Source organism: Spermophilus citellus (assembly GCF_964194105.1).
Source record: "Spermophilus citellus genome assembly, chromosome: 11".
Lineage (NCBI taxonomy): Eukaryota > Metazoa > Chordata > Mammalia > Rodentia > Sciuridae > Spermophilus > Spermophilus citellus.
Window position 1 is genome coordinate 47,015,338 of NC_138192.1, and position 22,620 is coordinate 47,037,957.

At 35.1% G+C, this 22,620-nt stretch overlaps 1 protein-coding gene across 1 annotated transcript in view; it reads right to left on the bottom strand.

Annotated features, from left to right (window-relative positions):
- Positions 1-22,620, bottom strand: part of LRP1B (LDL receptor related protein 1B) — a gene marked incomplete at its 3' end in the record, with an annotated part of 1,847,377 nt that overhangs the window by 919,025 nt on the left and 905,732 nt on the right. The window contains exon 7 of the mRNA XM_081262419.1: positions 13,807-13,969. Within this exon, the coding sequence (XP_081118545.1) occupies positions 13,807-13,969 (163 nt within the window). The remainder of the gene's footprint in view (positions 1-13,806; positions 13,970-22,620) is intronic.

Here is a 22,620-nt window from a genome sequence, read left to right on the forward strand (position 1 = left end):
ACTCCTCTGCTTATCCCTTTCTCCTTCACTGTTCTACCTCCAGAAACAACTTACTTTTCTTTTACTTCTTTTATAGTTTTTTCTTTTTCAAAAATCTCATGTAACTTCTTCTTTTGACTATTCTGCAACAATTTATGTTAGTTCTATGAATCTTCATGCAGCTTTTATAAACTTGAAGCTGCCCCACATTAAGGTATAAAATCCTCATATTACATAATCACAAATACCATGTTCCTCAGGGTTGGTACCCAGGCTTCTAGATGAATGGCTCATTGTGGGAATCGTTCAGTGGGTAAGGATGTAGGCTGTGGTATGATACTGCTTAAGTCCAAATCTTACTTAGTAGCTCTTTTAACCTTAGGCAGGTAATCTCACCTCTCCAAGTTTTATCAATAAAATGGGATAATAGTACTATATTCCTCACAAGATACAATGAAGAGTAAATGGATTAAAGCAAAAAACCTGCTTAGAATGATGACTGGTTCAAAGTAAACAGTAATATTTTTCTTCATTGTATTCCTTTTCTTTTTATTTTTTTCTCTCTGGTTCTTTTTGAAAGAAAATGGGCCATGCATGTAGCAATGAACCCAACTACTATGCATAACTAAAGCTGTACTAAAAAGAAAAAGAGAGAGAAAATGAGTCCTATCAGGAAAGTAAGTTCAAATTCTGAAGTAGTACAAAGTACAGGAAATGAAGCTATAAAACTCAAACCAGTTCACTGATTCTGTTTTTTCCATATCAATGAATGAAACAGATTAGAGTTTGGATAAAGGATGATAGGATGAGGAGAGGCACTGGGATACTTGAGACCATACATGAGCAATAACATCGCATCTATCATGAATTTGGCTCACACAGCCTAGCCATCTCATTCTGAACCTCAGATGAAGAATTCACTCTCACTATATCCAGGGAAGGAAGCAGGAGAGGATGTTCCTTGAAGAAATGCATGACGATACTCTTTCTCTACCTTTCATATACTTCTACAGTGTGAATTACAGCAATATTCTCATGACAAAGACAGAAAGGAATATCTGTCCTAATTCAAACCTTTAATAAGACTACTTCCCAGAAAATGCCATAGCTGAGATGTCATAAAAATATTATCAATTACGGGTACTTAAGGCAAGGGTCTTTAGTCCTTTAAATTTACTCATAATACTACTGGTTAAAATGAATATCAGTGTTATATTTGGGAGAAAAAAAAGGGTTTTATTTTTAGTCACAGAGTATTTAATCCCCCTTAGATTATAAAACAAGTTGTATGAGGTATTGATATTGACTATTATTAATCTTGATTATAACGAATGTACAAAATTGTTTTTTAAATCGTGAAGCATTAGATCAGCAGATAAATGAGATATTATACATGTAACAATGTTACAAATACAGACCTTAACAAATCAGGCATGACTGAAAAATGTTCTCTATGAAGCACCTTTGAATTTATGCATCACTGGTCTGCTTGACCTATTTGGGGACATCCCGACTTTGAATAATAGGAACATATAAAGATTTTATGAGCAAGATGATGTAAAGGAGGCTGAATTTCCATCAGGTAGTTTTATTTTGTAACTAATCTTTCCCTTATATTCAATCATCTGTGTCTACACCTTCTATATTGGGAAGTCACCAGTGATCTCTGAAGTATTGTTCCCTATGGAATAAACTAGGGATTTGTGTACAAATTTAGCATGCTTCAAATTCAGAAACACACTTGATACCCAGAGAGCTTCAGTGATTGCTTTGTTGAGGTGAGCATCACCTTCACTGTTGTTATTGATGAAGTTGTCACTGCTGTCTTTGTCATCATCATCATTGTTGCCACTATTACCATACTTATCTAGTATTTGCAGAGCTTTGATAAAGAACCCCGAAATATCCATCAGCAAAGAATGCAATTTTGTGCCGAAGGAGTTCACATTCCACAGCAAATATTCCCACAACATTGATCCCACCCATTTCTCTTCTGTTTTCACTGAAATTAGCTTTGCCTTTTCCAATTCTTTTTTCCTAACAGCAACTTCATTATGCTCAGATATATATTATTTCCTATCCCTTACCACCACCAAAGCCTGCATGACTCAGGAGAAACTGAACCTACCTCCAGATCATGGGATTCTGACTAATCTAAAAACAATCAGCACAGAAGACGTGAGCCTAACTTTCAAATTTTTTTTTTTTTTTTTTGTCTTTTCAAGCCTTAAAAGTTGAAAGGACAAGAAATAGTTCATGAAATATGTAGAGCCCCAGGGGCAGGATATTTCTCCCTGCCAACTTCAGACATACTGTGGAGCACAACAGATTACAAAGGCACTCCAGGTAGAAGCTTGGTAAAGCAGAACAATGGGCAAAGGGATACTTTGAAAAGAAAAGAATGAGTCCATCAAGTGAGTTCCCAAACTCCAAAGTAGGGGGTCTTCACTTTGTATTCTGGGCCTGGACCAGTGAATTGAGTCTGGACCTTTCCTGGACCTAGATATGCATCTGGTTCTGGGCCTGGCTCTAGACCAATTACTACCATGCATCTCTAAATCTTTCATTTTTTAATAAGAGGTGTTTTCTTTCCTTGCTTAGAGGACAGACATTAAAACATTAAAATAAGTACTTGGCACCATTCTGCCTGTTTCCACTCTTTAATATACAAAATAACTTTTGAGATTTGTTGTAGGACATACAGCCATGTTCAACCAGGAAAGGAGGAGGACAAATGAAATCAGTATTTAGCTTCTGTGCTGAGTTCTTTTGTTCTGACTGCTGACACTTGCAATATATTAAACCGAATTTGATATTTTCCCCTAGCCAGACTCTTAGAGCAAGTAACTGCCTATCCAAATGCCAAACTTGCCCAGTTTCTTTGCATTTAACTGTATCTATATATCTTCATTACCTCCCCCCTTCTGTTATCTGAGAACAGAATATACCATGGACCAAAAATTTTCTAGAACTACAAAATGGAGAGAACTTTGGGTGTGGTGGTGCTTGCCTGAAATCCCAACAATTTAGGATGCTAAGGCAACAGAACCACAAGTTCAAAGTCAGCCTCATTATTTAGCAAAGTCCTAGATAACCTAGCAAGACTCAGTCTCAAAATAAAACATAAAACATGCTAGGGATGTGGCTCAGTGCTTAAGCTACCTGGTACCAAAAGAAAAAGAAAAAGAAAAAGAAAAGAACATTCCACTTTGGGAACTAGACTGGAGGCTACCAGAAGTGAGGAATATCTTATTTTTATGTTGCTTTTAATTTCATTTTACATTATACTAAGTCAAATTTAGAAAATGTTGGCATTTATTGAATAGATCAGTTATTGATAAGGCTCTCATCATTATCTTCACTTATTATTAAAAAGATCAGATGCAAATATTATTAGTTTTATTTCCCACAAAAGATAAAATTATTTTAAGATGTTATTAGGCCATATTTTACCATAGTCAATAGTGTTTTTACTATTAGTCAATAGTTTTTTTACACAATTTTTACTCTAGTTGCTTACAAAGACAGTTATCTCACTGCCTGCCACAGTTATCTCACACCCACCAAAAAAAGCCAATACTGTCAACATATGCCTTTCTTTTTTTTTTTTTTTAAAAGAGAGAGTGAGAGAGGAGAGAGAGAGAGAGAGAGAGAGAGAGAGAGAGAGAGAGAGAGAGTTTTTTTTAACATTTATTTTTTAGTTCTCGGCGGACACAACATCTTTGTTGGTATGTGGTGCTGAGGATCGAACCCGGGCCGCACGCATGCCAGACGAGCGCGCTACCTCTTGAGCCACATCCCCAGCCCATGCCTTTCTTTATATACGGCTAAAAGAAAATTTTGAGTAAAAACCACTGTACGTTAGAAAACATGCATCCTGAGCTAGAGCAATTTCTCCCTAGTTAAACCTCTAAGAGTCTGACTGGGGGAAAATATCAAATTCAGTCTAATATCCTGCAAGTGTCAGCTGTCAGAACAAAAGAACTCAGCACAGAAGCTAAATACTGATTTCATTTGTCCTCCTCCTTTCCTGGTTGAACATGGCTGTATGTCCTACAACAAATCTCAAAAGTTATTTTGTATATTAAAGAGTGGAAACAGGCAGAATGGTGCCAAGTACTTATTTTAATGTTTTAATGTCTGTCCTTTCCCTGTGGGGTTTTTAAACAAAGATTCAGTGTTTGAAAATAAAATTTTATGCCTCATACATTATTTACCTCAGAAATTTTAAATAAATCACTGTATTTTTTTATTGTGTGATTTAGTGTACTATAATAACAAGATCTCCTAATTGTAATATTTGATATTTCATGTATAATATTCTTAGAACCACTGGAGAATAGATCATAACATTTCATCTTTGATATCCTGATCATACCTTTTTGATACAGGAAAATTTTTCCAATGCTTTCAAAAGCAGTGCCACTGCCACATACTTATTTCTTGTTCTCATGGACTCCATGTAGGGAACAGTTAGAAATAATTTTAAACTTCTTGAAAAATATAAAAACTTTCTTTTCTAATATTGGCACCAATTCTTTTAGTACATCAGCTATTCTCTGGCAGAGAGTAGGGAAGTTTTCTTCAGCCACTTGAGAATTATTTCACAAGTGAAACAATAATTTACTTACTACTACCCCAGTGGTTTAGAAATGTACATTTAGCTTCCAAAATCTTTGGAGAATCTGACAGAATAAAAACAACCCATCCATTTCATAAACTATGTCTTTTAAGATAAAAATAGGGATGCTAAGGTTGCTATCCAGAATGCTCTTACCTCACCCTCTTCTCAGTGTTGCATAACATATTACAGAAAAAAAGTATCACTTGCCTTGAAAAAAAGGTAAGAAAAATATTCCTCCCAAAGACTCTAAATGACAGTGGTTAAAAAGAAAAGGAAGAAATCTCCCAGAAGGGGAAATGAGGATCTGAAACAAACAAACAAAAAAATTGTCCACATTCAAATAGGTTTATTGAGTGAAATGAGAAAAAAAAACTAAGTGAAATGAGACCAGTCAATGCTTAAGAGGAAGAGCTGGACATAAAGCAGTAGTTGTAATTGATGACGTCAGTCCCTGAATTCATTTTCCTTTCTTCATGCAAGCACCCAGCCCCAATTTCATTTCCATGTCTGTCTGCACTTTATCCGATAATGGTGAAAACAATCTGATCTGGCTCATTTGTGTGGACATGCTCCCCAGTTTTTACTAAGAAACAGGAGATGGTTACTCTGGAACCTTTTCCATGCCAAAGGAGAAAAAAATGACTATTTTTTAGTGGTGCTACATAGGATCGCTAGAAGGTCAGCAGACTTCTTAGGTCTATAGGACCATAGCCTGGGGGGGGGGGAAATTTATATATATATATATATATACTGAAGATCACATCCCAGAGTAAAGGGATAGGAAGAGCTCAAGTATTTAACAATAATATTAAGTCAGTGAAGTAATCAACCCTGGGATTGTCTTAAATCTAGACTTTCTAAGATGATAAATTCCTTCTTTAAGCTCTATTCAGTTATTTTTCTATTACTTGACCTACTTGCATCAACGGCATTAATCAGAGTGGAAATTCAGAGAAGAATATTTATTTTTTTATAGTAGTGATTAAAAAGAGGGCTAGGAAGATACTGAGTATAGTTAGGAGGAACAAAATTGTAAACTCAGTAATATAGAGACAAACTTAATACACATAAAAACTTATACAGTGAAAAGAAACACAAAGATAATAACAGTGAGAACAAGTAGAAATGTTTTTGCATTATATTATCAAAAAGATATCTTTATTCCTGGGTTTGCTTGGCACTATTTGTAATATTCAAGATGTGGGAGCATCTAAGTTTCCATCATAAATTCATATATACATATGTATTGTAAATTATACATATATACACAGACATGTGTGTATATACATGTAGGCATACACATACAAACTAAGAAATGTTATTCAAGTATAAAAAGCTGAAATTTTGTTATCTATGACAACATGGATAAGCTTATGAGACTAGAGGATACCACGTTAAGTGAAACAAACCAGTCATAGAAAAACACATACCATCTTTCCACTTTAAAAGTTTATCTTACAAAGGTAGACAGGAGAATAATGGTTATCAGTGTTGTAGGGACAGATTAGACAAGGCACCAAAGATAGCAGAAAACAGTTTTATTTGGCTGTAGCCAGGTTCAGAGGGCACAGCTTTTATTGTAATCAATCAACCCCCTGAACCCCGAGTTCAGATAGTTTCAGAATTTTATACCCAGCATGTAAGGGGAGGGGCTCAGAAATTCACAGTCTGCAGAAGTTCACATAAAGCAGGTTTTTTTTTCCCCCCCACTGTTCTGGGCAAGTTAACTCTTCAAGGACAACACCTAAGAAGGGAAGAGCTGCTTTTCCCCTTTCTTTCCTCCCCTGCCAGCTGTTACCATGGAGCCCAGTTGGTAACTTATCTTAGAAATGTAGACATCTCTGTGAAGCCCCAGCTCAAGGCCTGTTTACACATTTCTACAAACTACTATACTGGGTACATGTTTGTGAAAAACTAGTAAGGGGGTATCCAGCACCTGGATTGCTGATTTCTTCCCAGCCAGTGGCCAAAGTAAGTAAAACAGGGCAACACGAAAATTGGAAGTTTACCTACCTTGAACTCTTTTGCAGAGACTCTTTTGCTGACAGTCCTAAAATTATCCATGGTGAAGATTTTTGGAGAAGCCTAGCTAAGACTTACTTTTCTGTGGAGAAAGGGGGTGCCAATACACCAGGGGCTGAGAAGGGTGGGGTTAGGTGGTTATGCAATGTTTGGTTAGTGGATATAGAGTTATAATTAAGAGAAATAAATTCTAGTGTTCTAACAGGAAGATGTTCAGAGAAGATAGCAATCACTATGTTTAATAACACTATATATTTCAAAATATGTAGAAATAGGATTTTGAATGTTCTCAAAACAAGGAAATCATAAATGCTTGAGGTGATATGATGGGTATGCTAATACCCTGATGTGACCAGTACACCCTGTGTATATGTATGAAAAATATAACACTACCACACAAACAGGTGCAATTATTGAGTGTCAATTTAAGAAAAGAAAAGTACCCATCCTTAAACAATGAGAAAGTGTCCCTGCTTTTGGAAACCCAGCTGTATGTATGTGATAAAGAAGGCTAAGAAATCAAGTTTATTTTTTTTTAAGCTTGCTGATGGACATATGGGTTTTTTTCCTAAAAAAAAAATGAGAACTCACAATTTGCAACCTGTCAAAACGTTAACTAAGAATTTGAAAAGATTAGATAAGTTATTAACTATAGATGAGCCCACTGTGTTCAAAAATAACAACCTCCTTGAGGAAAAAAACAGTTCTTGTCTTTAGATGTTTCTCAATTGTCAAATGCATGAAAATTCTGGAACCATCTCAGTCCTGGTTGGAGGCACTATTTGAGGGCCTAATTTTCCCACAATATAGGCTGAAAAGTTTAAAAGCAAAATAACTCTAACAATTCTACTTATTTCATACTGCAAGTAATTTTGTAAGCAAAGTTTTCAACTTGGAACCTGGTTTTGTAAAAGTGGTCCCTTCACCTTCTGAATATAGCCCTCATGACTCTAAAGTTTATTAAAAAAAAAAAAAAAAAGTTTTTTCTCTCTTCTCCCCCTCCCCCACCCCAACAAGATTAGAGAGACAGTGTTCCCTTTTCCCCTAGTTAACTACCCTTGAACACACCCACTACAGGGAGGAGATGCCTGCTAAGGATCTGGGAAGTGAATGTCTCCCAAATTAACAAGTGAATTCTAACACACCAACTGGGAGCCCTGGGACTCCCTACCAGAGCACACCTGGAATGTGAGGAGTTCCTTTAATACTCCCTCCCCCATCCCTGTCCTTCCTGAAGGGCAGAGTCATAGCCTTTGGAACTGGAGTCCCCTGTGTTTCTCCTTTGCTAGCAAAGCAATAAACCATCATTTTCCTTTTTCTCAAAAACCATGTCCTCATTATTAAATTGGCATTAATTGGCATTGGGGACAAGGATCGAACTTTCGGTTATAGGTTGGTCTGAGAGCCACCATACAGGTGAGAAAACTGCTATCTTCCCTGAACATCTCCCTGTTAAATGCTTTTCCTATACCATAGACAATTCTGCTTCATTTTCTAGCTTCGTACATTTAAACAGCATCTCAGAGGAGAATTTCATCAGTCAGACCTGCTCCTTGTTTGCTGTTCACTTTGATTTTATCTTTAATTCCATAATGATGATGAGTTTCACCAACATAGGAGATGCAGGAGGGTGATGGGAAAAGGTCTTTTAACTATTAAATACTGCCAGTTACTCCCCTATGAATTCAGCTTCTGAGGGTTGAGCTTCACTCTCCTGGAAGACAGCCTCCTCTTTTAGAAAACAAAGAAAATGAATGCACTTTCCTCCTATCCATGGGGGTTCACAGACTCACAAATAAATCTTCCACTTTATGCAAGTCAAATTCTGTCCTGCATAGAACAAAGGTATGTGTGTTATACTTGGAAAACATTAACTTTCTGTTGTTTTACTTAACATGGGGGAATTTCCTCCCTCCCTCAATTTAGCCTTCTCACATAAATTTAATTGAACCTGAGATCTATAACAAGTCCCCCCAAATATATTTCTTCGAATTTTTCAACTCTGCCTTCAAAATCTTCATCAAAATATCTATTTAATTTTACTCTGCTTTCCTAATAATTATCTGGCTTATGATTACTTGGGCCTGAGAAACCAACCTCTACCTTAGAGCAAAGCCTGTCCAAGGAAGGGGGCATGACCTTTGTCCTTGGAAAGACCCACAGAGCACTCCTAGGCACATACCCACCCTACTGAACTGTTTATCTACAAATAACAGTAGAGATCTGCAGAGCCACGTGTCCCTGACTCAGTCAAGCTAAGGACCCATAGCAACCCCCTAGCAACCACCAATCAGCGTGAGACAGGGAAAATAACTGGGATGCCAGATGACTCTTCCAGTAGTTTATGGTGGTTGATAACAAGTTGGGAAACCATGTAGTTTAGCACATACTCCCCTAGTGGCTTTAACCAATCAGTTCAAACGAATACCCCTCTTTTTTTTTTTTTTATTGGTTATTCAAAACATTACAAAGATTGCAGAATCACATCGGTTACAATCCACATTTTTACATAATGCCATAATAGTAACTGTTGTATTCTGCTACCTTTCCTCGAATCCCCCTCTTATACTAACCAATCACCCTTACCCAACTTGTTCCCGCCAGTGAATGTGCTATTCATGTTTTAGAGTTGTTTTATGATTTTCCCTCGGTGTGTGATGATTTGCTAAGAGATGCTGTGATGTATGTGAAGTCCCTGCCTTCCCCAAAGAGTGTATAAAACTGCTGCAAACCCTGGCCTTAGGGCCTCTTAGCATCATGTCACCAGTTGCTGTGTGTGCACGAAGGACTGAGCTAGCTCTCAATGAACACCTCTTTGCTGCTTACATTGATCTTGGTCTCTGGTGGTCTTTTGGGGGTCCCGAATTCGAGCATAACAGTGCCCTTTCTTTCAGTATTATTATAACAATTTTATATTCATGGTCAAAGGCACTCTTGTCTCAAATCCAGTGTGAGGGTTTTAATTTAATAGAAAGCTGAGGGCTACATCTTAGAACCAGATTCATGTTGAGCACCACTCTTGACTATAGTCACAACCTTCATTAGACCCAGATACCACATAGTTTACTATTGAAGCAATGTCATGTTCAAAAATGTAGTTCAACAGACAAATGTAACTATGAAGAAATTTTATTCTTTACCTATATCTTTTGAAAAATATTGAAGTTCATCCAAATGTGTATTTTACAAACTGAATTGTTAAAATAGTGTTTGTTTGGTTACTCTCATCACTCTTTGGTGGGGTTCAGTCCCTGCTATTCTGAAAGATGGCATGTTAGTAATTGAGAAAACAGCAGAAACAAACAGGCAGGTGACTTAGTCACCTTCTTTAACCCTTTTCCCTTGGAGCAAGCCAAACATAAATTCTCTGAGTTTGTTCTGACAAAGGTCCTAAGGCTTGTTTTCTTTCTTTCTGTTTGTTTCTACTGGTTCTATTTAGTTATACTTGTCAGTAGAATTCATTTTGACATAATCAAAAAAACAAGGAATACATCTTGTTCTAATTCAGGTCCTAAGGCTTTCATGTCAGAGGTGCCCACACTGCACTGGGAAGAAAGGAACACCTGTATCTCTGAAAATACAGAGACACCTACAATCAGGCAAACAGGCTTGCTAAATCACCCTTACCTGTTTATGACCCCTGGATCTCACCCCTTTTGTCCAGACTTCACTACAACCACCCACTTCTTCATTAAATTTAGCATAAAAATACACATTTCCTTTTTTCCTTGGGGTTTCATTTCTGAAGCCTCTTGTGTCATGTAAAACTTGACAATAAATATATTTGTTTGTTCTTCTTCTCCTAATGTCTTTTTTTTATTATTTTTATTTTTTATAGATGTCTTAGACGAGAGAGGTCCTTGCTCTCCTGTCTGCTCATACCCACAGTGGCCATGTACTTCTCTCCTCCAACACCCTATACAAATTTCATCTTCATTTCTAGGCTATACCTTGATTTATTTTTTCTTATTTACTCTCCTCTTCTCTCTTACTTTATTATATGCTAAATTTGGACTATATAAAATAAACCTTTAGAAAGCTTGTAGGAGGAAGGCAAAGGAGATGAAATGTGGTTATCACTGATGGGGTAAGACATTAGTCTCATCACTCTACTCATAATGGTGTCATAACTATCAAAAATATTAGTACTTACTTGAAACAACATGGAGGAAAAACACTTTCATAGTCTACAACTGAGGAAGTATTAAAACGTTTCAAGGGTTTGACCTTTTTTAATCCTTCCAAAGCCCTGCAGGCTGTGAATCATTATTCACATTTTGGTGGTGAGAAAACAAAGGTCCAAAGAAGCATCACACAATTTGTAGCTGGTGAAGTCAAAATTTGATTTCAGGGAGAGGGATGCTAGTATCAAGCTCTTAACCATGAAAAAGACAGAAACAATCGTTTTGATGCTGGTTGGACTATCTTTACGCCACCTTCCAACAATAATGATTTCATAGAAAGTATTTCTGAAAAATTTTCAAGGAGCCATTGTAAGGAAATATTGCAAACACTTTGAAAAGAGGAAGAAAATCTCAATAACTACCTCCAGAAAAAATAGCCCGAATTAATGAGTCAACATCAACATCTGAAAATTTAAGAAAATGTACAAACAAGTTTCACTAAACAAACAAACAAACCCTTCTTGACCAATTTGGATTAGAGCCTGGGTCAAGACAGAATAAGAGCCCAAAGAAAAATTATACTCACTATCTAAACTGGAATGAACTAAAAGCAAAGAAGACATTCAGAAAGATAATAATGATCATTCCATAACATAACAAAGGAAATACAAGGTTAAGAAAAGTCAAGTTAAAAATATGGTGAAATGAATGTTATTATTTCAATGCAGTCTTTTGGGAAGTGAGGCAAATCTCCTTCCATTGGCAAACCTATTAAAGTCAAGCTGAGAGTTAGGTCAGATAATCAGTGCATTCTGATATTTTTAAACTGAAGTTCAGCAGACAAGTGATAAACAGGCAGGGTGTGTATGTCACCTTGCACAATTAGAAAAAGGTAGGAGAAGTTTTAGTGCTGGGACATTTCCTCTTTGGTAGTTATTGTGGGTGTATTCTATCCAAACTGACCGCATTACTCTGAAGCAAGCCCAAGTTAAAGGAAAGCTAAAGAAAACAAAACAAAACAAAACAAAAACTGTTACTTTCCTAGATAGCATCACATTAATCTTAGCCAAATTTCCATCAAGAAAATAGTAGAATATAGCTGAAAGTATTCTATTGCACACAGACCTATATTTTAAAAGAGCAGAGCTTATGCTTCTCTGATATCTACACTTTGTGATTGAAAAACTGTGCTAGAGAGATATAGCAAACAAAAAATTCCAAAGAACCTATTGTGATAAATGATACATGACAAAATTACATTTAAACAGTTACTAGGCCCAAAGGAATCCAGTGGAGAATAAGTGCAAACAATGTGGGGGTTTTCTACTCCTAATTTCGTTGACAAAAATGACAAAATATAGTTATTTCACATAAAGACAGGGAAAAATAGGAAACCTGAAAACATAAAATATGTTGTTCATAGAGAGAGATGACGTTCACATATATTTCAGATTGGCAGTTTTATTTGGAAGGGATCTCTAGATCTTTGCTTTCAAAAACCAGAACTGTTAAGAGTAGTACTATAAAAAGGAAAAGCACAGTAGCTTTACCTCTTAACATTTTGGACAGGCAAAACTGTCTAAAGACTAATTTGAAATTCAGTTAGTACATCCTGGGAAAAACATGCAAGCAAATATATCTCTAAATGGGATGCCAAAAAAATGTTGTTAACACATTTGTAAATTTCCAATTCTTTCTTACTACCCTTATCCAACCACCCAAACAAATCAGTTTAAATACAACTTCTTTTACTAATGTCTTTTGAAGCATCGCTGCAGTCAAGTAACCATCTGCCACAAATACAAATAGAGCTACATTCAAGAATTATATTATACAGCCTCCCTAGCAAAGTTCTCAACGTGCAAGCTGTTCTTGTCAAAATCAGAACCATTGTGATGATACATCTTAATATTCAATCAGACTTTAAGTAAAGAGTGACAAAAGTCCACATATGGATGACAGCTGTTTCTTCAGTAAATATTTTCCCATTTATTGAATGGAGGCTTATGGCAGTTTACGATATGTTCCATCAGACATTTCAGCCTGAACTGCCTGAGGACTATTAAAACAATAACAAGAATAAAAAGTTCAGTTTTTTTAAAATCTTTGCTATAATTTACATCTTCAAAAATAACGATTTCTCTAATTAGAGTGGCAGACAATGTCATTTGCTGGACGGAATCCCTGCCTAATTCTGACTGACGGAAAAACGGAAGTTAATGGACTCCAAACCTTTTTGTTCCTCACCTCTAAATATAACAGTATGTCTGTAAAATAAAGGCATAATTCCTCTATTGATTTGACTTTCTACCATTCTACCATTAAGAACAAAGTTGATGGGAAGTTAAACACTTTAGGACTGTATTTTGATGAATAGTGAAATATTAAAAAGGATTAATGAGTCTATTATCTAATAGAAGGTCGTAGAGTATAAGGCCTTCTTTTTAACCAATAAACTAGTTTGAAAATTAAAAAAAAAAACTTTAAGAAAAATGAAGATGGATTCTGATGCATACTAACTGCATAATAATATTGGGTGTACATATCCATCATTATAGAAAAAAAAAGTTATACTATGAAATAAAAATATCCTTATTGCTTCGGCAATACAGGCGAAAGTATATTGTGCTCCTTTTATAAATGCTAAATATCATGCTGAACCTAAGTGTGTTAACAGTACACCTTTCGAGCAGCATTTGTGAAACTTGCTAACTACAAGGTCCTTTGCTAAGTCTCAACATGGCTCATCTCTTTAACCTAAAACTATCCTGAGGCTCTTGTCTGGTGATAAAGCAATTCATAGGAGGTTAGAAGGTTGTGTGTGTCTTAGGTTAGGCCTGTAATATTGATCTGCTAAGAAAACGGTATTCCCAGCGTCTGAATTGTGACTTATAGCTTTCTTTTCCTTCCTGCAATACAGATGTGAAAATCAACAATTTTCTTTTAAAATTTTGAGCCTGTAGTCTTATCATTCTCCACAAATCTTGTCAGACTGTGATCATTTTTTTCTCAGGGGAAACTTTCACAGACCAAACATGATAAAGAAGAATTTCTTACCCTGCTATTGGATCTACTGCTATTGCCTTAGGATTATGAAGCTCCAGATCAATCAGGGTGACACACACAGACCCATTATAATTACAAACAAAGATCCGGTCACTGACATGGTCCACAAAATAGAGATTTCTGGTGAGCCAATCAATCGCCATTTGTTCCACATCTGAAAAACATATACATAAAAACATTGAATCATAGGAGCATATCTAGCATCATAAGCCAAAAAGTACATATGTCTGCCATCACACAGGACATTTCAAAAGTACAGGAACTTTTATGGTAAGAAATTACAAAGAAAATCTCTTGCTATGCCAAAATGAGTGACTTGATTATATAAAATAATGATTGCTTCTTCATAACTTCTCATTATCTAAGATTGGAGATAGGCCACTCAAATGGAAAAAGGAATTTCTGAATACAGGTTTTTAAAATATAAACTTTCCTTTACTTTTTGCATTTGTCCAATTAGTATATTTAATCCAATGAACACAACAGGTTCAATGGCACAAATAAAATCTATAGTGATACGAGAAGTAAATAACTTTTATGAACTTAAGGAAAATCCTGGTTTTCAGATCCATATTTCTTAAAAACATAAAAAGGAACATATGGAGAATGTGAGAAGACAAAGCTATAAAATGTTTATTTACAAAAAGTATAAAAAACTTGGAAATAAAGAAAAAGAAGGAGTGACAGTTTCTTTCAATGATGTACTTATTTATGCACTGTGAAAAAGACCTGGTCAAGGATAAATTCTCTGGAAGAGATGAATGGAATATCCCATATCCACACTGTTTAATGAAGTAGGTGCTATCACACATGTCTATTGAGCATTTAACATGTGGCTACTATGACTGAGAAATGGAATCTTTAATGTATTATATTTTTATTAATTTCAATTTCAATTTAAATTCAAATTGAAATTGAAATTAATAAAAATATAGCACAACTCTCAAATAATGTACCTGTTTGATTTGAGCATTGTTTACTTGATCAAACTTATATGCTGTGAAAGTATGAAAGTACATGTTAATTTGTTGATAGTTAACTGGTTAAAAAAAAAAAAAAAAAGAAGAACCCAAAAAGAGTATGATTTTATTACCTCATGAGACATTAAGCAATTTTTATCTAACTTATAAATTTCATATAACATTATTCTTTAAACTGCTATTGATATCCAATTTCAGTAATGCTATTAGACAAGCAATACTGGTCTGGTTCCTTCAATAATGCCATATATCCATTTCTGGCCCATGTTCATTATTTTTTACGAATGCCATGCTTTTGATTTTTAAAAATTGTAGTAGTCCCTCCCTATTCATAAGATATATATTCGGGAACACTTAGTAGATGACTGAAACTATTAGTAGTACCAAAACTCTAGGCACACTGTATTTTTCCCATATATACACACTTATAATAAATTTTATTTATAAATTAAGCATAGCAATGTGATGGACATCATTATTCTAAGTACATATATGAAGACATGAATGATGTGACTCTACTTTTTGTATAACCAGAGACATGAAAAATTGTGCTCTAGATGTGTAATATGAATTGAAAGGCACTCTTCTGTCATATAACAAATTAGAATAAATAAAAAATAAATTAAGCATAGTAAGAAAAGCAATAATAAAATATAGCAATTATAATAAAATATTGCAATGAAATTTTATATTGCATTTATGTAAATGTGTTATCATGGTCTCTTTCCTCCTTTCTCTCTCTAAATATCTTTTCTACTCTGATGACCACAACTAACCATAAGTAATGGAAACCACAGAAATCAAAACCAAGGATAAGGAGAAGCTTCTATGTACTTTTGATAGGTAATAGACATGAGTGGAAGGAACATGAGGCCAAGGGAATAATTCGATTGACTAAACCTATGCTAGCTCTCTACACATGTTTTTTTGTTTGTGTGTTTGTTTCATTTTGTTTTTTTAAGCAATTTACCCAAGACAATTCTGGCCTTTCTCAAGCTTAAATGAATAGAATATATTACAACTTATGATAAGCAACTTGGGTTATTGGGGTTAAGGAATACATGTGCAAAGTCTCTCTATATAGAATGAAACACAAAGTACCCTGACTTAGGACCAGCCAGGATAAAAAGGGCCATCTGTGACCTTTACATAGACCAAGGATTCTAAAACTCAGGGAAACAAAACAATTAAAAGCAAAGCCTACAAACTACAAAATCTGTAAGAACAAGTTCCAATTAGAACTACCAGTATACAAGGATCTTTAGATCTTTAACAGATTATTTTACTCTTCCTGTAATTGTAAATTTTCTCCACACTCTGCCTCCACCATGGGTTTTTCTTGGGTACTTATGGAGAGAAAACTGAGCAGTAGGGATTTAGGTATCTAATATTATCCAGGGGTCATTCAAGGAGGTGGTGCTTGGACAGGATTCTTCAAAGACTTTTCATTAAACCTCAATAAAAGCTGGGACACAAAGAAGAAGGTTGTCAATCACCTCTTTGAGACAACACACTCTCCTTTTTGAAAATGTTTCCTCTTTCCTTCCTAATATACACTTTGCTATACATTTACTATGTCTTTTGTCTTGCTTGAAATCTCATGTGAGAACACAAGAGAGACAAGTGTAATCCCTGCTAACACTTTGATATTTCCTTGCTTGGATTCTGTATAGACCTTAATTGACTAAAGAGAATGACAGAATTCATAACAGCCTTTTGTAACATTGGGGACATTGGAATACTGAATATTTTAAGCTGAATGAAGCTGAGAAACAGCAAGTATAAGAAAGGCTCTCTGACCTCCCTTCTGCCCCCTGAAGCAGGTCATAAAAACCTCATGTGAGAGAGAGCATCCCTACTCCCAATGGAGAGCAACACCCTTAATCCCAAAGTCAAAAGGACACTGAGAAGAATTCGACTAAGCAGACCTTGCTAAATTTATCCCAGTTGATTATCCTTACCTCATACCCATGTCCCACCATGTTTTTCTGTGACTTTTTATGCTTCATCGAACCTAGTATAAATATACTCACATCTAATCATTTTAGCAGGTTTTCATTTCTTACAAAGACTCCCCTATCACATAAAGCTTACACTACATAAACATGTTTCTCTATCCTTTTTAGTCAAATTTGCATAATACCAGCTGGAGAAACAAAGATGGGTACAGAATTTTTTCCCCCTCTGGAAGATTGAATTTCTTTAATCTGAATCTAAACATTTTTCCTACTCTCAGCCTCAAAATACTTCCTCAGTAACATGCTGCTTCAGTGAACAATGATCTCTCAACAGAGAGACAAACATAATCATATATGCCAGCATTACCATTCATAATGGTATACTGTCAAAACAAGGTAGAGAAAGTGGCAACTTTGTGGGACTTTCTGTCATGTCCTATAAGGATAAGCAGAAAGCAAATATTGCAATTCATTGGATACAGATTTTTTAGGTCATCTATTATACTTTCATTCCTGAATTATGTAGCTTTTTATGAAAACATAAATATTTAAATGTTACCCAAACTGCAAGGAGATTTTTATCAGCCAACTCAGCAATCAGGATTTTTAAAAGTCTGAATTATTTGTCTCCTCAAAAGTTGGAAAAGCATGCTTTGTTTTGCTTGTGAATCTTTTTACATTATTATATTAGCAAGGGCTCAGAACTCACTGCTTTAAATGCCATTTCAAATACCTTAGGTTTAGGTCAAGTATGTGCCATTGTACTTTCAAGGCCCATCCCTCATGCTGAGCCTGCAGTTGCTTTAGTCTGAGCAATTGTAATTTCAGACAAAAGAGCTGTTTGACAGCATTCCTACCTTCTTTCAATTCTTTATCATTTCAGAAAGATTCTCTGCTACTAAAACAATAGGTATCCTTAACAGCAGTCCACATTTGAAGCAGTGAGAGCAGTGAGGTCTCACTAACGAGATTAATTAGTCAAACACTTAGTAATCCTGGGGAATTGGTTTTGTTTCTTTTTCTTACAGTTGAAGTTTCTGTCTTTAATGTAATTTGTATTAAGATTGGAAAGATTAGGCAATTAGACATAGAGTTCAAGCAAGCAAGCCAAGAAATAAACAGATACAGATAATGTTGGTGCTCAGAAAATGATACTTCAAAATCTGGTGTACTGTGAACCAAGGAGATTAGAAGGCATCAGAAGTAAAATCTCTTCACATTTCTCCTGCCCTCTTGATTCTTTTTCCCTCTTTCCAAAAATGAACCATAGAAACTACAATTTCTCTTTTCCAAGGAGGAGCAGAGAAATCAGAAATTCTTTTCCCCAAAGTAAGCCATAATACCTAGATTAATTATTCTAAACTTCTCCCAGTTTTTGCTGGAGGATCTGGTCATAAAGAAATTCTCTTACCCATGTTACTGACAGTAGGTGGTAAGACCTTTATTCCAGAGTGGTCCTGGCTCTACATGAAGGAGTAAGCCTTGCTGGATTCTCTCCTCAAACTATTACCATTGTATCATGCCCTTTTTGTCCAACCACTTTCCTACATGGATGGGCCACTCCTCATGAATAAATGAAGTATATACATACATAGTTTTCTCATGGAAAATTTTGATTAAATAAAATCACTTTGCTTTCCTCTTATTAACTTGTCTTTTACTATTAAAAACCACTATGACTCTTGTGATGGTTGATGATATATATTATCCCTCCTGGTCCCTACAACAGAAACACAGGCAGGCAGGTGGGTAGATATAAGTGGATATAGATAGATAGATAGATTTGGACAAATTTAACAATAATTGAAACAGACTGAATCTGTCCCCTCCCCTCTTGAATTAACAGCAACTTCTGCTGAGAGAAGAAAGCTAAAGGGCCTGTAACCCTTACCCCCACTACCTTAACAGGCACTAAAAAAGATGGAGCGAAGATGGCCCCTGTCCTGGCCTAACACAGGCTCACTAAATCTGTATGTGTCCATTTCCCAACTTTTGTTTTACTAACCTGCAGCTGCTCAATTTCAGAGATGGAACTTTTGAAACAAATTTCTTCCAACTTCCTTTAAAACTGTCTTTATATAAAACCTATTTTTCTATCAATTTGACTATTTCTGGAGTAGGGAGCTTATGATCTAGGCTCTTCCCTCCACGGTGGTTTTAGAGCTGCTTCTGGGAACACCAATGAATACTTCCCAAAGCATAAGCTTTTATTCTCATCAGCATGGCATTGAAGATTTTTATATGTCTGAATTATTTTTCTATATCAAGAATTCTGGAAGTGATCTGAGCATTGTAGGAGACAGATGACTTTTCTAGACAACATATTGATTATTTCATCTTTATTTGCTGAAATATAACAAAATTCTTAGGAGATTATTGAAGATAACCATAATCATTTTATGATGTTGCTAAAACAAAAAACTTAATACTTTGCTATTACTTTACTATTACTAGAACAGAGGGTTTTTTTAGAGAGAGAGAAAGAGAGAGAGAGAGAGAGAGAGAGAGAGAATTTAATATTTATTATTTTTTAGTTTTCAGCGGACACAACATCTTTGTTTGTATGTGGTGCTGAGGATGGAACCCGGGCCACACACATGCCAGGCGAGCGTGCTACCGCTTGAGCCACACTCCCAGCCCCAGAACAGAGTTTTAAATGTCTTTTTGTTAATGCATTTTCCTAGTTGCTTTTTATTCTTTCTTCAACCAAAGGTCCCCTGGATTTTGCTCCTTGTTTCTTTGAAATGACTGTTCCTTTGGTCACTCAGAATTTCTTAATTACCAAAAGTTATTGAGATTTTTTTTCATTTTTAAAACATTTGAAAATATGGACCACTCACCTTCTAAAATAAAATTTAGTCTAATATGAATATTGGCAAAAAGTAAGATAATATATAAAGGAATACTGAAAGTATTTCAAAACCTGGAAAGAACTATATAAATGTAAGAAATAATTAACAATATTAAAAAAATTATTCATCAGATTTAACAACTTAAAGTTGTATTCAGTGGAAATTAATTGAAATAAAATTCAAGGGAAAAATAACAAGAAAAAGTAATGAATTCTTATGTTTCCAAATTGACTGAAACATCAGATTTTTTATTATGCCATAAAGCAAGTAATTAATTGCCAGAGTTGGTGAATGTAGATCTTAAACATTTTAAATTCACTAAAAAGCAGTATATACAGTTATGGATTAAACTTTGTACTCCCCAAATTTGTATGTTGCAACCTTAACCCCCAGAACCTCAAAATGTGATTTTACTGGAAGATAAGGACTTTAAATAGGTGATTAATTTAAAAAGAGGTCATTAGTTTCATGCCTCATCAAATCTGACTTGTGTCCTCATGGGACAAGATAAGAACATTCAGGGAGATACCAGAGATCCATTTTTTCTCTCTGGGACCAGCTGCCATACTATGGGATACTGTGCAGAGGTCCTTGTTTCAAGAAACTGAACATCATACCAACAGTGACAGGAGAAGCCAGGAAGGCAAACTAGCAGTCCAGTTAAGGCCCCAGATGCCCGTGTTCCTGGACTACATCGTGATTGTAGCCTCATAACAGACCCTGTAAATAGAACCACATAACTGGGTCACTCCTGAATTTCTGACCAATAGAAATTTCAAGATAATAGATGTTTACTGTTTTAAAACCAATAAATTTGGCATACTTTGTTATGCAGTAATACATAGCTCATTAAGTTGTTGAATATCTGTAGTTTTAAAGGACAAATTTTGTTGACTTCTCAGCAATTGGATCTTATTTTTAGACCTGTATCTATACTGGACCTATAACTAAACTACCTATATCAATAACTGTTTAAATTGACCTAGTCATAGTATAGCAGTAATGCTGAAAACAGAGGACATTCCAGAAATGCTTATAAATGAAACTAAAAATGTAAAGACAGACAATCTTTCTTGAAAATTACTGTTTTCTTTTTTAAAAAGTATGTTTTTTATACCCAAACTATTGCATTTGGATACCTCTACACATGCTACACATGTATCCTTTATCTTGTGTTATTTTCAAGAATATCAGAGTCAGATGGTATTAGTGTTATGAAGAAAATAAAACAGGATAACTGAGAGAGTGACTGGTCAGAGAAAGCATCTGGAGAGGGTTGGTATTTGAACTGAGAATGACAAGAAAATGCTAGCCATGTGGAGATTTGAGTCTAGGGCCTACCAAGCAGACATGAGAATGCCATATTCTAAAATAGGAGAGCCTGGTGGAAGGAGCTATATCATAGTTAAAATGTGAGTGAGTTAGGGATGAAACAGCAGACATCGGAAGGAAGGGGCGTATAATCCATGGTAAGATGATGGGTTTTATTCTAATTACATCATAAAATCAGGAAATTACTTTGCCTCAAACATAATTTTTATTTGTATCATGCAGTAAATGTGCATGATATAAGAAGTAAAACACCTCAAGGAGACTTAAGGTAAAATACAGGAGTTTTCATTCCAACCCTCTTTATTTACCTCCAATTGTTTTAGCTATTTTAATTGTATATATTTACTTCCATAATTCTACACAACTGTTTCTACTATTATTTTTAAGTTTTAAGAATTTGTATAATTTGTATAAGATTAGGTTTTTATTCCTTATATTCTTTTATTCCTTATATCTCTTCTGCATTCATACTTTCTCTTCCTTTATCCTCCAAACTCAATTTTTAATTAAATTAATATTCATTGTGCATATAATTAGGACTATATAAATTTTTGCGGGTAGGTGAGAAAGCTTAATATTACATGTCATTCTTTAAAAAGCTTTTAGCTTTTTTCTAGAGTTAATTGTCTTGTGTTCCAACTTTTTTGGTTACAATTTATTATTGTATAATTCTACAAAAGAACTCTTCAAATAGGAAAAAAATTATATATCTATATATATCTGTATATCTATCTATATATGTTTATATATCTCAGTATTGCATTCAGATTTTTGTTGCTGCTTTTTCTTTGGGCATCCTTCCTGTTGCCTGCCAATCTCCTGCTCCAGTGTCTGCTGGCTGCCTCCCTAGACATGGCCTTGGATCTTCTTATTTTACTAGTTTAAACATTCACTGCTTCTGAAATTAAACAACCCCTCCTGCAAAAGAAGTTGTCTGACCATGTGGGGTGAAATAAGGAACCTAAAAGCCACATTACTTTTAAAACAGATGATTCTCTTATTACTAGCCCCATTTTGTGTTCCCACCTTCAGAGGTAAACAGTGTCTCCATTTTTTTCTTTCCTTTTCTTTTTTTCTTTCTTTCTTTTTCTTTTTCTTTCTTTCTTTCTTTCTTTCTTTTTTTTTTTTTTTGAAGGACAGGGCTGGTATTTCTCCACATTGCCCAGGCTGGCCTAGAACTCTCTACCCTTCTGCCTTAGCCTACCTAGTAGCTGGGATTACAGGAATGTAGCACCAAGGTTCTAGGCCTCTATTTTTTTTTTTTTTTTTTTTAGTTATTCTTTGGTTATTTATCTTGAAACTCCAGCTGTACTCACTTCACAAAACAGAGAACTATTAAACCTTGTTCACTTATCGTTCAATCATCTATATTTTGTTATCTAAAATCGTCTCCCATACTTTGTCTCTTTTTTGTTCTTTTGGTTAATATATTCAAAGACATTTATTTACTGTGTTCATAGTAGAGTTTCAAGAAAGAACAGATATATATATATATATATAGATATATATATATATATATAGATAGATATATATATACACACACACACACACACACACAATTTTATTCTAGTTATACTGTTTAAGACAAAGTCTTTGAGGACAGTTCAAGCAGGGAAGTGACAAGTTTGTTTACCATTAAAACAGAATACCATAGTGATGTATTTGTACCTGCACACAACATAA